The sequence below is a fragment of the Manihot esculenta genome, chromosome 8 (genome assembly GCF_001659605.2).
Source record: "Manihot esculenta cultivar AM560-2 chromosome 8, M.esculenta_v8, whole genome shotgun sequence".
NCBI lineage: Eukaryota > Viridiplantae > Streptophyta > Magnoliopsida > Malpighiales > Euphorbiaceae > Manihot > Manihot esculenta.
The window spans coordinates 16,464,628-16,484,549 of NC_035168.2; the positions used below are offsets into that span (position 1 = coordinate 16,464,628).

A 19,922-nucleotide genomic window follows, 5' to 3' on the forward strand; every position below is an offset into this window, starting at 1 on the left:
TTTAGCAGGTCAAGCACCATAGGAAAAACATGTCCACGAGGATAGGATGTTCTGCTGACGTGCAATGCCATGAGTTATGCATGTGCATGTTTTATATGTGTTGCTGATGTGTTATGTGATTTGTTGTTTTCCAGAGAGTGACGATGCGAGGAACTCGTCGATCCGCGAGATTGACTGGAGTCCCACCTGTAAGTGCGGGTACAGCTGCTCGTCCACCTGCCTTGCCAAGGGCAAGATCTCACAGGTCAAGCAGGGAAGGAACGTCACGAGACCCTAGAAGGTCTTCTGACGAGAGCAGGAGAGGAGTAAGCAGAGGGGGAAGGTCAGTAGAAGAAAGAGGTGTGATGGAAGAGGATCAGAGTAGAGATGTAAGCATGGGTGTAGGAAGGTCAGAAGAAGGTATGGGGGAGTCCCAGGGAGGCATGCAGGCCTCGGGGTTTGGCTATCCACCCTTTCCTCAGGGCCCAGAGTATCCGATGGGAGGCACGTCGGATTACTCCAGTTTTGCCCCATATCCACCCTACATGCCATATATGCCCTATCCTTCCTTTTATCCACCATATCATCACATGTATCCACCCCCACCTGTTCATCCAAGTCCATTACAGCCTGAAGTGAGGGAACCAGTTCCTCCACCACCACCTCCTGAACCCGTAGCCCCTGTTGTGGAAGCACAGCAACCCAGTTCTTCAGGGGGAAGTAAGGTGAAGATAAGTTCCTGGAATTGTTGCCCTATGTCGGTCAGGCATATGATACAGATCAGAAGAAGGCAAAGAGATATGCCACAAGGCTTCATCCCAGGTATTTCTCTTTGATTCTTCATGCGGAGAAGGAAAGTTTCCACTCTATTGTGGATGCTGCTAGAAAGATGGAGGCCAGTGCCATAAGTCAAGGTGTAGTCAAGGCACAGTCTTCTGGTGTTAAACCCGGTTCCTCCGCACAGAGTACAGCAAGTGCAAGTAAGAAGAGATGGGAGAAATTCAGAGGAAAGAGAGGCAAGTTTTGGAACAGGCTTAAGTCGGGTCTGGGAATGAGTAGTGGCTCCAGTTCTGGCGCAGATTTTCCAGTGTGCAAGAGGTGTGGCAAACAGCATAGAGGAGCTTGTCAGTTGGGATCCACAGCCTGCTATAGATGTGGGCAGGAGGGACATTATGCACGGGAATGTCCTTAGGCGACTTTGGTTGCACCATCCCAGCAGATGAGTACGGGCAGTGTAGTCCAGCCAGTAGCTTCAGCCATACCACCAAGCAGTGGCAGAGGAAGAGGAAGAGGGGCAGCCTCTTCATCAGGGATGGGTTCCCGAGGTGCAGGTCCGTCAGCCCCAGCACGGATTTTCACCCTGACTCAGCAGGAGGCAGACACGTCGAACACGGTGGTGTCAGGTAATCTCATCATTGGGTGTTCAGAGGTGTATGCGTTAATGGACCCCGGTGCTTCTCACTCTTTCATTTCTTCTAGAGCTGCGGAGAGGTTGGGTCTGATAGTGTCTGAGTTAGAGTGTCCTCTATGGGTCAGTGGACCCAAATGTGATCCATCTTTGGCAGAGTCAGTCTGTCGAGTCAGTCCAGTGTGCATAGAGGGTAGATACCTTCCAGCTGACCTGGTGGTTCTAGAGTTGACAGATTTTGATGTCATTCTAGGGATGGACTGGTTATCTACGTATGATGCAACCCTGAACTGTAGAGACAAGGTAGTCAGTGTCAGAAACCAAGATGGGTCAGAATGTGTCTTCAGAGGAGACAGGAGAGGGACACCTAGGGGTTTGATATCAGCCCTCCAGGCTCGTAGGATGTTACGGAAGGGGTGTCAGGGGTTCCTAGCTTATGTGAGAGAGCTAGACAGTCAGGTTAGGGAACCATCCGCAGTACCAGTTGTGAGAGACTTCCTAGATTTGTTTCCTGAAGAGCTTCCAGGACTACCACCGGATAGGGAAATAGAGTTCGAGATTGAGTTGATGCCCAATGCCAGACCGATCTCTATTCCTCCCTACAGGATGGCACCAGCTGAGTTGCGAGAGTTGAAAGAGCAGTTACAGGATTTGGTAGCTAAGGGTTTCATCCGCCCGAGTACCTCACCCTAGGGTGCTCCAGTATTATTTGTCAGAAAGAAGGATGGACCTCTTAGACTTTGTGTCGACTACAGACAGTTGAACAAAGTCACTATTAAAAATAAGTATCCATTACCCAGGATCGATGATCTATTTGACCAGCTGGCAGGAGCAGGTTGTTTTTCTAAAATAGATCTGAGATCTGGATACCATCAGTTGAAGATCAGGGAAGGAGATGTATCCAAGACTGCTTTCAGAACCAGATATGGGCATTATGAGTTCCTTGTGATGCCGTTCGGGTTGACTAACGCCCCTGCAGCATTCATGGATCTCATGAACAGGGTTTTCAGGGAGTACTTGGATCGTTTTGTGATCGTCTTTATTGATGATATCTTGGTGTACTCCAGGAATGCAGAGGACCATGCCCAGCATCTGCGGATAGTGCTGCAAACCTTGAGAGAGCATGGCTTGTATGCCAAGTTCTCCAAGTGCGAATTCTGGCTAAGGAGCATTTCCTTTTTGGGACATGTTGTATCAGAGGAAGGCATAGCAGTAGATCCCAAAAAGGTAGAGGCAGTAGCCAATTGGCCTACACCCACTACAGTGACAGAGATCAAGAGTTTTCTGGGTTTGGCAGGCTACTATCGGAGGTTTGTTCAGGACTTCTCAAAGATAGCTGCTCCTATGACCAGACTGACCAGAAAGAATCAGAAGTTTGTATGGTCAGAGGAATGTGAGGAGAGTTTTGCAGAGTTGAAGAGACGGTTAACTTCAGCACCGGTGTTAGCTCTGCCGATCAGTGATGAAGAGTTCACAGTGTTCTGTGATGCATCCCGAGTGGGATTAGGTTGTGTGTTGATGCAGAATGACAGAGTGATAGCTTATGCTTCTAGACAGCTGAAGAAGCACGAGCTGAACTATCCGACACACGATCTTGAGATGGCAGCTGTTATCTTTGCACTTAAGATGTGGAGGCATTACCTCTATGGGGTAAAATGTGAGATCTATACGGATCATAAGAGCCTGCAGCACATCTTAAGTCAGAGAGAGTTAAACTTGAGGCAGAGACGGTGGGTAGAATTGCTCAGTGATTATGATTGTAAGATCCAGTATCATCCGGGCAAAGCTAATGTTGTAGCTGATGCCTTAAGCCGAAAGTCACTTGGCAGTTTATCCCACATTACAGTAGAGAGAAGACCGGTGGTGAAGGATTTCTATAAGCTCGTGGAAGAAGGGTTACAGTTACAGTTATCTGGTACAGGTGCTTTGATCACACAGATGAAAGTGACACCAGTGTTTCTAGAGCAAGTGGCTCTGAAACAGCACGAAGACCCCGAGTTAGTGAAGATTGCCAGGACTGTTCAGTCTGGCAACAGTTCAGACTTCAGATTTGACGGTGAGGGGATTCTTCGGCACGGTAAGAGGTTATGTGTACCAGATGATAGCAGTTTGAAGGCAGACATTATGAAGGAAGCTCATAATGCGAGGTATAACATTCACCCAGGAGCCACCAAGATGTATCAAGATCTGAGAAGGGTGTATTGGTGGCCAGCAATGAAGAGAGAAGTGGCACAGTTCGTGTCAGCCTGCGAGACATGTCAAAGGGTGAAGCTAGAGCACCAGAAGCCGGCTGGAATGCTTAACCCACTGCCGATTCCAGAATGGAAATGGGAGAACATAGCGATGGATTTTGTAGTGGGGTTACCGGCGACGTCTAACAGATTAGACTCCATATGGGTGATTGTGGATAGACTCACTAAATCTGCTCACTTCATTCCAGTCAGGAGTAACTACTCTGTGGACAAGTTGGCGCCGGTGTATGTAGACGAGATAGTAAGGTTGCATGGAGTTCCAGTGTCGATAGTATCAGATCGAGGACCTCAGTTCACCTCCAGATTTTGGCGGAGTCTGCAGAATGAAATGGGCACAAGGTTGGATTTCAGCACTGCTTTCCATCCACAGACAGACGGTCAGTCAGAGAGAACCATCCAGACCATTGAAGATATGTTGAGAATGTGTGTGTTAGACTTTGGCGGTTCTTGGAGGCAGCATCTACCTCTGGTGGAGTTTGCCTACAACAACAGCCATCATGCTAGCATAGGGATGGCTCCTTATGAAGCTTTGTATGGGAGGAAGTGCCGAACACCTGTTTGCTGGGAAGAGGTAGGAGAGAAGGCTCTTGCAGGGCCAGAGTTAGTTGAGATAACTAGCAAATTAGTGCCTATCATCAAAGAGAGGATCAGAACAGCTGTAAGCAGACAGAAAAGCTATGCAGACATCCGTAGGAAGCAGATAGAGTTCCAGGAGGGGGATATGGTATTGCTTAAGGTGTCTCCGATGAAGGGAGTGGTTCGGTTTGGAAAGAAGGGTAAACTAGCCCCACGGTACATTGGTCCCTTTGAGATCTTGCAGAAGATCGGACCTGTGTCGTATAAGCTAGATTTACCGGCTTCTATGGAAAGAATTCACCCGGTATTCCATGTTTCTATGTTGAGAAAGTTTGTGTCAGATCCAGAGAAGGTTCTTAGTGAACCGGAGGTGGAAATCTTAAGTGATCTCACCTATGTAGAGCAGCCAGTGCGGATCCTTGACACCCAGATCAGAAAGCTGAGAAACAAGGAGATACCAATGGTGAAAGTGCTGTGGAACCACCACAACCTAGAAGAGTGCACTTGGGAGACTCGGGAGTCCATGCTCCAGCAATACCCATATCTGTTTTAAGGTTCGTTTTTCCCCTTTTCTATGTGTTTATGTTGTGTTCGGGACATTCGGGGACGAATGTTCTTAAGGGGGGGAGAATGTAATACCCGGCTCGAGGCCGGCATCGGAATTCCTGTAGTCCGGTGGAATCTCGGGTGTCGGAACCCTCGAGAAGGGTAATGCATATGTTTTCCAAAGTTTTCACTTGTTTTCATGTTTTGAAGTGTTAAACGACTTGAGTTTTGACAGAAAACTAACAAGGGAGAAATGCAAAGGTTCGGCCGCCAAAGGTCACTTTCGGCCGCCGAACATTGCATGGTTGCGGCTTCACGTTCGGCTGCCGAAGGTGGTCTGGCCAGCCACCTATAAAAGGGCCAAGGGTCGGTGGAAGGAGGTTATTTCTCCTCCACTTGCAGCCAGAGGTGAGTTCCAGCCTCTCCTACGTTGACTTTCATGTTTTCCATGATTTTCATCAAATCTTTCAAGAGTTTTAAGAGTTTTGGTGACTTTTGAAGGTTTTGAGCAAAAGAACCAAAGTTTGAAGCTTGGAGCTTTGGAAGAGCTTTTCTTCATATCTCCACGTTAGGATCCTTCATCCTCAAGTTCTTTAAGAGGTAAGTGAAGATCCTGAGCTTCTTTGATGATTTTGAAAGGTTTTATGAAGTTTGTATGGGTAGTATGCATGTTTAGAGTTAGGTGAGGTTTGTGGTGATTTGTGGTGTTCAAACATGTTTAAGTGGTATGTGCTATGTTTGTTTGGGGTTTTAGGGTAGTTTTAGACCCCTTTGTGCATATATATGTGTATATGCTAGTTGGGAGTAGTTGCTATGCATGTTTGTAGGTTTTTGGGCACAGTTTGCATGAAACAGAGCAGGGTTCTGTCCTTCGGGCAAAACCAGGTTCGGCCGCCGAAGGAAGGTTCGGCCGCCGAACCCTTTGTGGAGGCAGTTCGGCTGCCAAAGGTTGCCCCCGAAAGCTAGGCTTTCGGTTTAGAAAGGGACTTTCGGCCGCCGAAAGAGGGAGTTCGGCCGCCGAAAGTGTGTGAGTTTCGTCTCTGGACGAGACCTTCGGCTGCCGAAGGTGCCGCCGAACATGCATGAGTTTCGTCTCTGGAGTGGGGTTTCGGCCGCCGAACCTGCCGCCGAAAGTGCCCTGTCCAGCTTTCTTTTGCATGTTTTATGTGATGATTTTAGGATTGTTTAGAGGGGTTTTGGGGAGTTTCGTAGAGATGGTCTTGAGTGAGTTTAGTCCCTCATTTGAGTCCACCTGTGTAGGTACGGACCAGAGGAATCAGGGAAGTCAGCAGTGAGTCCAGTGTCAGAACCTGCAGAGTCAGTTCAGAGATAACTAAAGGTGAGTGGAACTTAACTTCATGTTTTAATCTGAGAACTGAATATTTTATCATACTTCATGCATCATGACTATGCAATAGGGTGAGTGCATTAGAGTACACGAATATGACGCATTGCATGTATCCTTGTACTTGGCATGGCTCCTTGTACATTGCTTATGTGAGACGGCACGGACTTCGTGAGGATTCATTAGCCCTCAGAGGAAAGACCTGGAACAGCCCTATGGGGACCAGGCACACAAAGACCTGGAACAGCCCTACGGGGACCAAGCAAATGGTACTCAGGTACCCCAGATGAGATAGAGGGAGTTTTAATCCGTCCGGCCGAGGTGATGTGATTATGTGTTGCATTCCATGAGAGCATGTTTTCTCACCTGGTATTTTATTTCTATTCTACTCACTGGGCTATAGTAGCTCATCCCTCTCCCCTAACTCCAGTTGTGCAGGTTCAGAGGTCAGAGACAGGTCAGCAGGGTACAGAAAGAGTACAGAGTCTTGTAATAGCTAGTGTGGACATGTAAATGTAAAGAGATAGTGTATATGTACAGTGTATAGCATAGTGCTTGACTTATAAGACTTGTAATCCCTTTGTGGAGTCACATGATCAGTTTGTGTATGTTTCTTTATTGTTGTCTGTTTATGAGCAAAACCAGGCTTAACATTATGAGTTTGATCCGCCTAGAGCCATGAGGAGCTCTAGTAGGGATTAGTAGAGCACAGAGAGAGTGCATGCACAGGGTAAGTCTTGGAATGAAGAAAACTTTTATGTTTTTACAGCAAATGTATGATCATGTATGGGATTTCACAGGTATACAGACAGGATAGCAGGCTTACTACGGGTCCCGGCGACCTTAAGTCGATCTGGATCCTAGTGCCGGTGGCAGTTCGGTTTCCGGGCTGTTACAGCCTTCGACCGAGCTTAACTTCTACTGTCGACGTCCGTGAGAGGCCCACAATAGTTTTTTGGAAAGGAAATTTTGAGACATATGACTTTCAAAGTGTGACAAGGGCCATATGACTGTCACAAAGTTCGAGATAAAAATTTCATCATTTAAGGGGTCAATTTTGTATTTTCTTTATTTTTTTGAATTTTTTCATGATTTTTTATATTAGGGTTTTTGCTATTATAAATAGTCATTTTCTTGGCTATTTGACACACTTTTCAATTTCAAGAATTCAATAAGAGATTTTGGCTTTTAGCCTTTCATTTTCTAGATTTCGTCTTAACCAAACGTTATTGGTTAAAACTCCTGACAGAGTCTAATCAGTCTTATTTCAACAAGACTAAACAAATGAGGTTTCAAAGCTTTACAAGCCAAATACTTGCATGTTCGAGTTTAGCTTATTCATTAAACGAGCACAGAAATTAAGCTTAAATTTGACTCACTTAGAAAACGAATCAAGTCAAGCCAAACTTTTATTCAAGCGAACCCTCAAAATATCTTGCTATCTATTAGGTATATTTACAATCATATTATTTGTAGATCCAATAAATTGTAGCATTAGAGCTTGGATAAAGATCTCTTAGGTCTTGGTGGTGGTGTTCATTTTTATTTATTCTTGTAATAGTTTAAAAGGTTTGTAACAACATCATCTCTAAATTTCAATTTATGATACAAAACTCTTATTAATCTAAAATTTCTTATGACTGATAAAAAAAATTATCAGGTTGAAACATTATAAAATGACTTAAATAATCCTTAAAAATTTTTAATTAACTATTTTTTTATCCATTTACTCATCTCTCTTCTAACATTCTCTCCCTTCACTCTCTACCGACAGAGAGCTAAAATGGATGGACAAATGCAGGCATTTGATTTACATACGTCCCATAGCCACGGTAATCATGACTATCCATGAACTCCATGTAATAGAAGAAATATTTGGTCTAATACCTTCACTTTTTATGAAACTAATTTAGAAGGCAATTGTTGGTTAAAGAAAAACTGATAGCCTCTCTTGATATCGTGAACCTCCATAATATCCACCTATCTATGTCCTTCTTGAATAACCACCATCAGTATTTTAGCCTAATGTTACTGGTCTCTTGAACCAACATTTATATCTGGAATACCCTGAGCCTTGCCGCAATTTAGGAAAAGACAAATGGTCACTTGCCACTAGCAATAGCCATGTTAGCATATGGTCCGAGTTATATTTCTACTTCAATGGCAAATCTAAATCGATATCACCACCAATCCTTACCTTTATCACCCTTTCAGTACTTTCAGCAAGAATTGATAATGTCTTTCTTTATTAATTGGAATGCTACAACCTAACAACATTGTTTGCTCAATATAAAGTTCTATGAAATATTATCTCAACCACTCAATGCACCAAAAAACTTATATACGCTTTTAGCTTTTCTAATCTTGAAGTAGAAAGCTAGTAGAGAATTAACAATAACATTGTAGCAACCAAAATTCAATTTTAATGATTATCCTTGAGCCCATTCCCAAATCTAACATGGTTGCCACTCATATTTTTTATTAGTCACTATGTCAGGCTTCAATGAGGAGACAACCATGCAAAATCGCTCTAAAGTCTTGAACTTTTCAATTACCTTATGAGCAACCAGATTCCTATGTCATAATGAGATAATAATTCTATAGAAAGGTGAAGGGAGAGTTTAGATCTAACTATGGATTCAAATCAAACTTGCCCGGAAACCAACTTCTCTTGAACATGCATAAGGTTGGTCAGCAATGTTGAGAGTTTTTTGCTTTCTACTCCCTCCTAAGGAGGGCATTCGAGAACTACTTTTGTTATCTTTAAACACCACTCAAGGGAGTGCCAAGAGAGAGGTTTAATTTCTAAGACAATTGTTCATGAAGGTTTCCACATCGATAAAATCAGGCTGATGGATTCACAGTAAGTGAATGAAAAAGGATGTCTTTTATTTTTTTAAATTAATTTGAAATATTCTAAATTGTTCTTTTAACTAGTAAACTAGTTATAGTAGGTAAAAAGGTATTTATATTAATTTAATTGAAATTCCTGAAATTTTATGTTATAAATTGAAGTTTACGAACAATACTGTTGTAACACCTTAAATTCGAGGACGATCAGTGAAATTTACCCATGATTTAAAGAATGTAGATGCTTGGATCTCCACAAACCGAATGTTACTCTAATTCTTGATGCTTTCTAATTTTAGCCCATGAAAGGGTACATGGAATTTAGACTGTGAAGATGGTTATTTTCCATGGTCTTATAATCAGTCTTTTGCATGGCCGCTGACCCCTTAAAAAAAAGCCCATATGCCATTGAAGCTCTTACTATCAAATTTTTAGCTGATTGTCCGAAATGAGTTGTGCTTGTAGAACCTGCCATGTGTCACGTACTGGAGGTGACACTCTCACGATCTCTCCGAAGATGGGTGGTCGTAGGCCTATAGGGATGGCTAAATGAACCAAGGGCCAAAATTGTCTGAGAATTGAAGGGACAGGCCAATCTATGGGAAGGAGTAGCAACGGGGCTACTGGATTGGTTAATACTGTAAGGGGGCAATTCTGCCAGCAGTGGGCATTGCTGGCAATTGGCTGGCACACAGGCAATTGGCGGAGCGTGGTAGGCTTATGGGAAGGGCTTGTGCCAATTGGGCCTGCAGGGTGTGTAGGAGCTGTGAGGCACGCAGGGGCTACGAGACGCTGCGGCGACAGGCCTGTAGCATGCTTGCTGACGTGGGGCGGGCAATGGGTGCACGACACACAGGACACGCGAAGGCAGCTGTGGAGCATGCAGGGCAAGCGCACAGAGCTGGCACGCGCAGGGAGCACAGGCGGGCGCATGCGAGGATCACCGAGGGGCATGCGTTAGTTGGCCTAGGGAGCTAAGGAGAGCGAGGTTCGAATCTACGAGCTACAGTAAGGCGATGCAAGGCACTGGGACATACTGGAAGGCACAGGAAGCTTCTAGAGAGACGTGGGGTGCACGGGAAACTGGTTGGCCTACGAAGGTTCCAAATTAGCCCAGAATTGGCCAGTGGCGGCTAGGGCAGTCAGGGGGCAACCAAAGCAGTCCAGAAGCTTCCAGAAACCTGTTGGGTAGCAGGTTCTCTCCAGCCAAGGGGGTCCCACGAGCTGTTTGGCCAGTAGATCCAGAATTCTCCCTAGGGTGTGAAATTACAGTTTAGTCTTTAAAACTTCTAGAAGGAGAATTTTGGCTACAACTTGGAGAGTGCATTACATTTCCACCATAAGTTGAGGAGGTAGAATACCTATAAATAGGGGCGCTGGGGTATTTGGCCAGCAACATGTGAGAATATGAGAGAACAAGTGAGTGCTAAGAGAGCTATGCTTATGAGAACTCTTATAAACTTGTGAGGCATTCTTGTGAGAGTTTTTTAGTGGCACTTGTACATAGTTTGGCTTTGTATTCCCACATACATTATAATAGAGTGTTTTGGCTATTGTTTGTCAGCTCTTTGGCTTGTTTTTATTTGGCTTCCGCAACGCACATCTCTATTGCCTAAGTTGGCATTTTGGAGGGATAGGCTAATTAGTATTCTCAAAATTTGGGGTGAGTTTACTAGTGCCGCACGGGCGCTTCGGTTGAGAAAAGCATTATGCTTATAACACATGCCTACCATAAACATACAATTTTGACCAACTCTTCCCCACTGTTTGTAATGGAAGGATAGTAGCGGCAACCAACTTTTTTTTTCTTTTTCTTCTATCAAGAATTATGTAAAAAAAAATGCTAAAATATCTTCTGAATCTCCGAGAGCTTAAGATTTCAATGGGCTTTGGGCCAAATTTTTAGAGGCAAACAAAACCAACTCTACGGAGCAAAGAAGCTTCATTTCTGACCACTAACAACAAAAGATTCCAGCAACTTTCTAATGTTCCCTAGTCATTCTATCCATTTTCTCATGATACCAAAAATTTCACTTTCATATAAGCTTTTCAAGGCAAGAAACAAATGCTTAAAGGGAAAATAAAATTTTCAAAATGTAAAAAAGAACTACAAAGACATAAATTGTGTGCTAAAAAGCACAGTTTGACAAATAACAGATGCATATTCGTGTAGACATATTGCTATAACTTCCCGGGTAATGTGGATTCTGAACGACAGTCATGAAATGAATCAAGATACAGCTATTCTCTTCACACATGAAATGAATCAAGATACAGCTATTCTCTTCACACTATACATACTAACTCCGATGTTGCTTTATATAAGCCCCTTCCCTTCATCTTCATTCAAAATGCGGTTCCGGAAATCATTCACCATGAGGGGCAATCCATCTCTCAAAGAAATTTTTGGCTGCCAGTTCAGCAGCTCCTTTGCTTTGCTGATATCTGGTTTCCTCTTATGTGGATCATCAGCAGTATTTGGTCTAAATTCTATTGTTGCACTTGAATCGATTGTTGCTTTGACAACCTTCATATAAAAGGAAAAAGAGGATTTTAATATGCCAATCCAAACTATACAGTTTTAATCTCTGTCACAATACATGGACTCCTACATATGTAATGATTAGACAATAATCACAACGTCCGTCAATAAACAATCTATACATTCAAAGTAATGCAAACCTCAGCAAGTTCCAGCATAGTGAACTCCCCTGGATTGCCAAGATTGAATGGGCCCACATGCTCACCTTCCATTAATGCCACCAGTCCATCAACCTGTTATTGGAAATTTCAGGTCAATTCAGAATTCCAAGACAGCCAAAACTGCCTGTAATAATAGAGGTTTCATGTTTCTTCCAAATTCCATATGAAAAGTTGATTTAACATATAAATAAACATGACAATTCACAAAGAACAGTGTTAGATAGAAAGATACATCAAACAGAACATTCTTGCACAGAAAGCTACATCATGCAGACAGTGCATAGGTGATCATCAGCCGTACCAAGTCAGAAACATACTGGAAGCTCCTGGTCTGTTTCCCATCACCATAAACAGTCAATGGTTGTTTGCGGATGGCCTGATAAACATCCAAGTAGTTAGAAATAATAAATTTCACTAGAAGTATCCCATAATAATTAGAATGTTAGTTAATTGCAAAGACCAAATTAATCAAATGGAAGATCATACTTGAGCAACAAAATTGCTGACAACACGCCCATCATCCAAACACATGCGAGGCCCATATGTATTAAAAATGCGAGCAATACGGACCTGCAAACAGTAAAAGCTATCATTAACCCACAGGTTAATTGAGGAAATATAGGCAGGACTAACCACTACAAGGTAACAAGAAAGAAAAATTTCATCAACACAACTTCCTATATAAAATTAGATTAATTATATTTTTTTATCAAAATTAGATTAATTACATTGACTGCATATGGAACAGAGTTTCCTATCAAAATATTAATAAAAGAAAATGTTCAGGATGACGCTTAAAAGAACAAATGAAAGTTGATCAACTCTCCAGCCAAAGATCAACAAAATCTTTCGACTTGCTAAGGGAAAAATGGACTTACCAACTGAGAAAGCTCAAGCAAGGCAACTCGTCCCAAACTGGCTACTTCAAACCTCTAGATTTTTCCATGTCATAAATAGTTGTTTTAAATTCAACATTTCATTTTGTTTATTAAGACAGACTTGAACATAACACCCTGATTAGGAAAGGGAAAATAGAGTAAAGAAACAGGAGGGTAACAATGTTAGGACTATGCTATTTTCTCCTATTTCAGGAAGTGGAGAAAAAAGGGATGAGAAACAATGACAAGCAGCAATTTTCTTAATTTACATATTTAACCTTGTTGCAGCCTCTGAATGTCAGTATGTGACTCCACAGAACCACAGTTAACTGGAATGCTGTATGTCTTGGAATAAGGTACGTACCAGGACAATATACCACTTAGATATAGGGTATGTGAAGGCTGCCTTAATTTTTATGTCACTTTGTAATACAATACATGAACCATATCATTTAAGGGTATGTGAAGGCTGCCTTAATTTGTATGTCACTTTGTAATACAATACATGAACCATATCATTTAAGTTCGTCAAACATGAACTATATCAATTCAGTTTACAGTATGTGAATTACGGAATACTGATAGCTAGGATAATCCCCAAGTCTGAAAACACCTAACCAAATAATAATTTGTTTACTTCTACAATAGAAAAATTCACAAAATAATATTTTTTCATATATATTTTATAAGATTAATATTAGTAAAAAAAAAGTATCAAAAAAAGTTTTATTATTAGACCATGGACACCCACCACCTCCTCCTCCATCAATGTTCTGCTACTTACCAAAACTCCATTGTCCCTTTCATTTTTATTAGCATTGACATGTTAAACATACTTGCTAAATCAAATGGAAATCAAGAACCGGAACACCAATTTTAGCAATACACATCACATACAGAGGTGACCATATACTGTTATGAGAGATGCATGGTGATCTGAATTCCGAAATGCCACACTTTTTTTTTTGGGGTGGGGGGGGGGGGAGCAAGTTAGGTAACTATGCAAGAATTAGTGCTATCTTCCTTCTCTCTCTCTCTAGCCATTGTTAGTTCAACCAAGCCCAAATGAAAAGGAGAAGCAAGGAAAAAATGGTATGGAAGTATATTAAAGAAAAGATTGAAGCTCCTTTTTTTGTCTGTGCTAGAAGTGGAAAGATTTGATAAAGAGGTATCTGTTAAATTTGGGTCAAGTTTAACTCACCTCAAAAGTTAGCTCAAGGGGGAGGAGTGCCTATGACTTATATAAGGGGCACATTACCCCTTTCCACAACTGATATGGGATTCAATTCACCCCCTCACGTCCAGAATTTTACTGGTGCGTGACATATTTATAAGAGGTCCAACATCGGATGGGAAGGCTCTAATACCATGTTAAATTTGGGGCAGGACTAACTCACTCCAAAAGGTAGCTCAAGAGGGAGGAGTGCCTATGACCTATATAAGGGGCACATTACCCTTTCCACAACCGACATGGGATTCAACAGTATCAAATGATTTGCAGACTAGGAAATGAGAATGATAAAAAAAGTTAAAAAGATAGAATATAAACAAAAATAAAATACATCAACTATAAACCAAAAGGCAAAGGCTGCTTAGTATGAAATCAAGTTGTCTTTTCAACTAATAATAAGAGAAAAATATATATATATATATAGATTTGTGCAATAGTAGCCTCAATTAAAGATTTATTAATTTCATTTCCACATTTCCCATGCATAGCATGCCTTTATATATATATATATATATTATATCTTTATTTTACTTCACTACTGATTTCATTCTTATTGTTAACTAAGGTTGTAGCCTTCTTTCTTTCTAGTACACTTTTCTTTCAGAAAAGGGAAATCATTCACTCTATTTCTCTTTCTGCAATAAAGCATACATCTATAATTTTTTTATTTTACAGTTTTCTTTATTCTCATTTTCCTTTCCCAATTTTGATAATGTTGATCAACGTAGAGGATCCTTATAATTATGTTTGATTATAAGAATTTTATTTTCTACCTTTACTGTAAATATTCTAATTAAGTGTGTTGTAAATATTTCTAATTAGATTGATTCTTTGTATATAAATAGTCAAACTTTGAAAAGATCAATTTAATTGGAGTAAACACATAAAACTGCTCCCAAAATTCTTTATTTTATCAAAGCCCAACACCTGATTTTAGGTTTTCAATTTGAAGAATTTCAATATTAGAGCTTCAAGAATTTAAATGCGTGTTTGTTGGATACTTTCCTACACAGAAGGATTACAAGTATTACCACTCTCTATCTAGAAAATACTTTGTTAGTATAAATGTTACGTTTAGAGAGAATGAGCCTTACTTCAACACTACCCATCACCTTTTCAGGAGGAGGACAATGAGAGAAAAAATGATTTCTAGTCCTATAACTCTAGAGCATTTTACTCAAGAGGAGACTATTATACAAAATGAGACTATTGGTGATCAAATTGGGCGTTTGAATAAATCAGATTTAAGGAGATAGTCAACAAAACAGAAGCAAAAAAAGTCATTGTCCAGTTTTCTCAATATCGTGAATCTTTCTCTTCTCTTTCTGGTGAATCATCCCTAAACCTTGAGCCCATGATGATCTTAATAAACCAATTGTTCAAAGAAAAAGAGTTAAGTCTTGTACAAAACACTCTATTTCTAACTTTCCCTCTTATGATTCTTTGTCTCTATCCATCTTATAGTGTTTTTGCCTTATCTATTTCCTGTGTCTATCCCACAAGATTGGAAGGAAACTCTCAAATATTCTAATTAGAAGAGAGCAATGGTTGAAAAAAAAAATGAAAGTTTTAGCTAAAAATAAGACCTGTGAGTTGATGTCTCTTCCACCTGAAAAAAACCAATGGGCTACAAATGAGTGTTTACTTTGAAATACAAAGCAAATGAATTAATGAAAAGCAAATGGATCAATAAAAAATTCAAGACCAGACTAGTTGCTAAGGAATATACTCAAACCTATAGAGTGGATTACCAGGAGACGTGTGCCCCTATCGCCAAAGTGAACTCAATCAGAGTATTGCTATTTTGCAGTGCCAATCTTGATTGGGAGTTATAACTTCCACAGATACTTAGAAGAGAAAGCGTATGTGTAAATCTCTCCCTGATTTACTGATAAAAAATGCAAGGAAAGGTGTGCTGGCCAAAGAAGGCTTTGTATAGGTTGAAGCAGTCCCAGAGTTGTATAGGTTGAAGCTGTCACCCAGAGCTTTATTTGATCGATTCGGCAGAGCTATGGTTTCCTTTAGCTATCAACAAAGCAATGCTAACTATACTCTATTTATCAGACATCACAAAGGTAAAATTACACTTTTCATAGTCTATATTAATAACATAATAACGACAAGGGATGACACTGAAGAGATGACTAGTTTGAAAAAACTTTTGACTCAGGAGTTAGATCTAGGAAAATTTCAATATTTCTTAGAAATCAAGGTTGCCAAATCAAATAAGAAAATCTTTATTTATCAGCGAAAATACATTTTAAATCTTTTGGGAAAAAAAAAAACTGATATATTAGGTTGCAAATCAACAGAAACTCTCGTTGGAGTGATCACAAACTAAAATCAGAGATTGGTGAATCAGTGGATATTGGTATATATCAGAGGTTGGTATATAGACTGATTTATCTTTCGCATACTCGACTAGACATAGCATATGTAGTCAACTTAGTCAGTCAGTTTATGCATGATCCTCGTGAGCCTCACATGCAAGTTGTTTTTCGCATTTTGCGATATTTGAAGTCTACTCCTAGAAAGTCTCTTATTCTCTAAACACGGTCATCTCTGCATACACACATCCATAGATGTAGATTGAATTGGATCTCTTGATGATAAGAGGTCAAGTACTGATTACTGCACACTTATGGAAAGAAACCCTTTTACTTGGAGAAGCAAGAAGCAAAGTGTCATTATTTGATCAAGTGTTGAAGCTGAGTATAGAGTGATGACAGAAGCTGTTTGTAAACTTCTATGGTTGCAAAGATTGTTAGAGGAATTGAAACTGTTGGAGAGGGACAAATTGCTTTTGTATTGTGACAACAAAGCCGCCATCAGCATAACTCACAATCCAATTCAACATGATCGAACGAAATACATAGAGATTGATCAACACTTTATTAAAGAGAAGCTAACAAACGGTGTCTTGAGATTAGATCACATGACTTTTGAGAAACAACTAGCCGATATATTTACCAAAGGACTCAACAACAAGATCTATCACACTTTAGTTTGCAAGTTGATCATGTGTGATATCTATACACCAACTTAAGGGGGAATGTTGGCCAACATAGAGGATTCCTATTATTATAATCATGATTATAGGGATTTTATTTTCTATCTTTATTGTAAATATTTCTAATTAGGTGTGCTGTAAATATTCCTAATAAAGTTGATTCTTTGTGTATAAATGGCTAAATCTTGTAAAAATCAATTCAATTGGAATAAACGTAGAAAATTCCTTCCAAAATTCTTCAGATCCAATTTAAAGGATAAAATTTATAATACCCATCTGCCATCTACTAAAGTTCTAGCACAGCCCGTTATAAATTAAGTGCATTTTTTTGAGAAATTATTGTTACCCTTTATTTTTTTTTTCCAATAACAGATTCTTACTGATACTTTTCTTCAGCACTTGCATAGTTGTTCAAACTTAATTGTTAAAAGTTTAAGCATCATGGATATATAAAATAAATTGGACACAAAAAAATTTAGCATTTCTAAGTCATATCATTACGGTTATAAAGCCCCCTACGCAATTAAAGAACAAGAAATGGGTAATTCTTGCAAGCACAAGTCACAAAAATCATTCACACTTTATGCATGAAAGAAGACAAAGTAATCCAGATTTGATACATGTACATTCCAGCATCACTTACACTTTTAAATTGTTTAAGAGCTGCCTATAGATGTAACCTTATATGCAAACACATGTAGCACCTAGGTAAATTCCTACTGAGACCTCATGATACTTTGAATAAACATACAATATATGAAAGCAGCAAAAGATTAAAAACAGAAAAATATAGAGTATTGGACAAAAAAATTCAAATGTTTAAAGTAATTCACATTTACATCCAACACTTTAAATCTTGTATGGTATAACCAAACCTTTTCAATTTGGCACAATTATAGCTAAGAGGACTAAATTGAATTTGAAAATGTTAATGACCAATTATAATATAGTCCCTAAAGTTATATTTGACTAATAAAATAGTCCTCAAATATATATTTTTATTACAACAATGTCATTGTTTGTTAATCCCATTATTTACTCCCTACTTTGACTTTTATATAATATCATAGATTAAATAAAAATTTAAAATATAAAAAAAATAAAATTTTACAATTTAAAACATATAATATTTCATTTCATTTAGAATATTATTAAAGAAAGTAAAGTTTTCCAAATATAAAAAATATACATATAATTTATAATATTAAATGTAAACATTTAATGAAATATTTTAATATATATTATTTATATATGATATTTTACATAATATGAATTTATTTGTAATAAATATTTATAATATATTTAGTATTACATATAATAAGTATAAGATATATTTAATTTCAATATAAAATTTAAATTAAAAAATTATATGTTTTATTAATAATATAAAATTTTAAGAACTATATTATAATTTGTCATTAATTTTTTCAAATTCAATTTAGTGATCTTAATTATGGCAAATTGAATAGGTTTAGTTATGCCATATAAGATTTAAAATTATTGGATATAAATGTTAATTACTTTAAATGTTTAGATTCTTTTATCTGATACAGCAAAAATATAAAGCATATCTATTGAAATAAAACATCATGACTAATCACAATAGCTTATATACAGTTAAATATCAGAAACAGTTACCTCAACGCTTGCACCCCTGTGGTAATCCATAGCTAAGGTTTCTGCTGTCCGTTTCCCTTCATCATAGCAACTCCTCTCGCCTAATCCAATTCCATGTATTGTGGAGAATAACATGATGAGTAACTAATCTCATTGTTTCTTGTATCACACAGACAAATGTAGTAATTAGCAACTAACCTATTGGGTTTACATTTCCCCAATAAGTCTCCTTCTGCGGATGCTCGAGTGGATCTCCGTACACCTCACTTGTGCTGGTGAGCAGAAACCTCGCCCCTACCCTCTTCGCCAAACCCAACATGTTAAGCGTACCCATCACATTCGTCTTGTAAACAAACATGCAGTCAAGGGTTTCAACAACAAACTCAAAATCTCGCTATAATAAATTTCATGATTGATACAAAGGAACAAACAAAATCATAATACAAGAATCACAAATTCAATAGAAAAAAGGATATGATAGTCTTGACTGGATTGTACTTATAATGAACAGGAGACGCAGGGCAAGCCAGGTGATAGATCTGATCGACTTCCAACAAAATAGGCTCCACCACATCGTGACGAATCAACTCAAATCTTGAATTCCCAAACAGATGCACCAAATTCTCCTTCCTCCCAGTGAAAAAATTATCGATCACAATAACCTCATCGCCCCGCGAAATCAACTTATCGACCAGATGACTCCCAACAAATCCAGCTCCACCAGTAACAACAATCCGCAATCTACGACGACCAATACCCGCCGGTACACGACCGGAAAAGGAATGTTTGCGGAAGAAGTTAGAGGAGGAAGAATCAAGGGAGTTGCGAGTGAAGGATAAGGAAGGATAGGAATGGGGGTCAGAGGGGCCTAGGCGGGAGAGAGTAGGCTGAAGGATGAAGAAGGTGGAGCCGATGAGGATGCCAATGATAATGAAAAGGAGGCGCTGTTCTCTGAAGAGGTAGTTGATGGATCGAGGGAGAGATCTGGTGGGCTTTAGCGTTTTCGGAGAGTAAGATGATGATTGGGAAGTGGGGATCTCCTCGTCCCGCCGGTGGTGGTTAGAGCTTGCTTTGTGCAGCTGTTTCATCATGAATGTTGAATGTGGAGCTTCAACGAACAATGGGCTCAAGAGTTTAGCACTTTGTACATGCTGCGGAATTCAAGGCAGAAGGAGCTAGGCCAACGGGCTATTAGATTATTTTGCTGTTTTTGGTCCTATTTCATGAAAATGAATTAGGATTTCCTTGATCTAACTTATTAATTTCGTCTTTTTATCTTTAGCCAAAATCACAATGGGTCTTCTATAATTGAGAAACTCATTAATTAAATTTTTAATTTTAAAAAATATATTAAAATAATTTTAATATTTTAAAAAGTTTAATAATTAATTTTTTTTATTAATTTTAACTATTGAATATTATAAAAAATTTTAAAATATTTTTGGTATGAAAAAATTAATTAATAATTTTTTTATAAAATTAAAAGTTCAATTAATAAATTTTTTCAAATTATAGAATTAAATAATA

At 39.2% G+C, this 19,922-nt stretch overlaps 1 protein-coding gene across 1 annotated transcript; it reads right to left on the reverse strand.

Annotated features, from left to right (window-relative positions):
* Positions 1-11,022: 11,022 nt before the first annotated feature.
* Positions 11,023-19,637, reverse strand: LOC110620986 (UDP-glucuronic acid decarboxylase 1). Its single transcript, XM_021764950.2, has 7 exons — positions 18,872-19,637; positions 18,594-18,741; positions 18,417-18,496; positions 12,146-12,229; positions 11,961-12,035; positions 11,639-11,731; positions 11,023-11,483 (listed from the first exon to the last, which is right to left on the reverse strand). The coding sequence occupies exons 1-7, from the start codon at positions 19,484-19,486 to the stop codon at positions 11,274-11,276; spliced, it is 1,305 nt and encodes a 434-aa protein (XP_021620642.1). The 5' UTR covers positions 19,487-19,637; the 3' UTR covers positions 11,023-11,273.
* Positions 19,638-19,922: the final 285 nt, after the last annotated feature.

Excerpts from the sequence above, each read along its gene's own strand:
- LOC110620986 (XM_021764950.2), bottom strand. The coding sequence starts at position 19,486 with ATGATGAAACAGCTGCACAAAGCAAGCTCTAACCACCACCGGCGGGAC. Across the intron at positions 18,742-18,871 it reads ACAATCCAGTCAAGACTATC|AAGACGAATGTGATGGGTAC; the intron begins ATATCCTTTTTT and ends ATGTTTGTTTAC. Across the intron at positions 12,036-12,145 it reads TCAGCAATTTTGTTGCTCAA|GCCATCCGCAAACAACCATT; the intron begins GTATGATCTTCC and ends GATGTTTATCAG.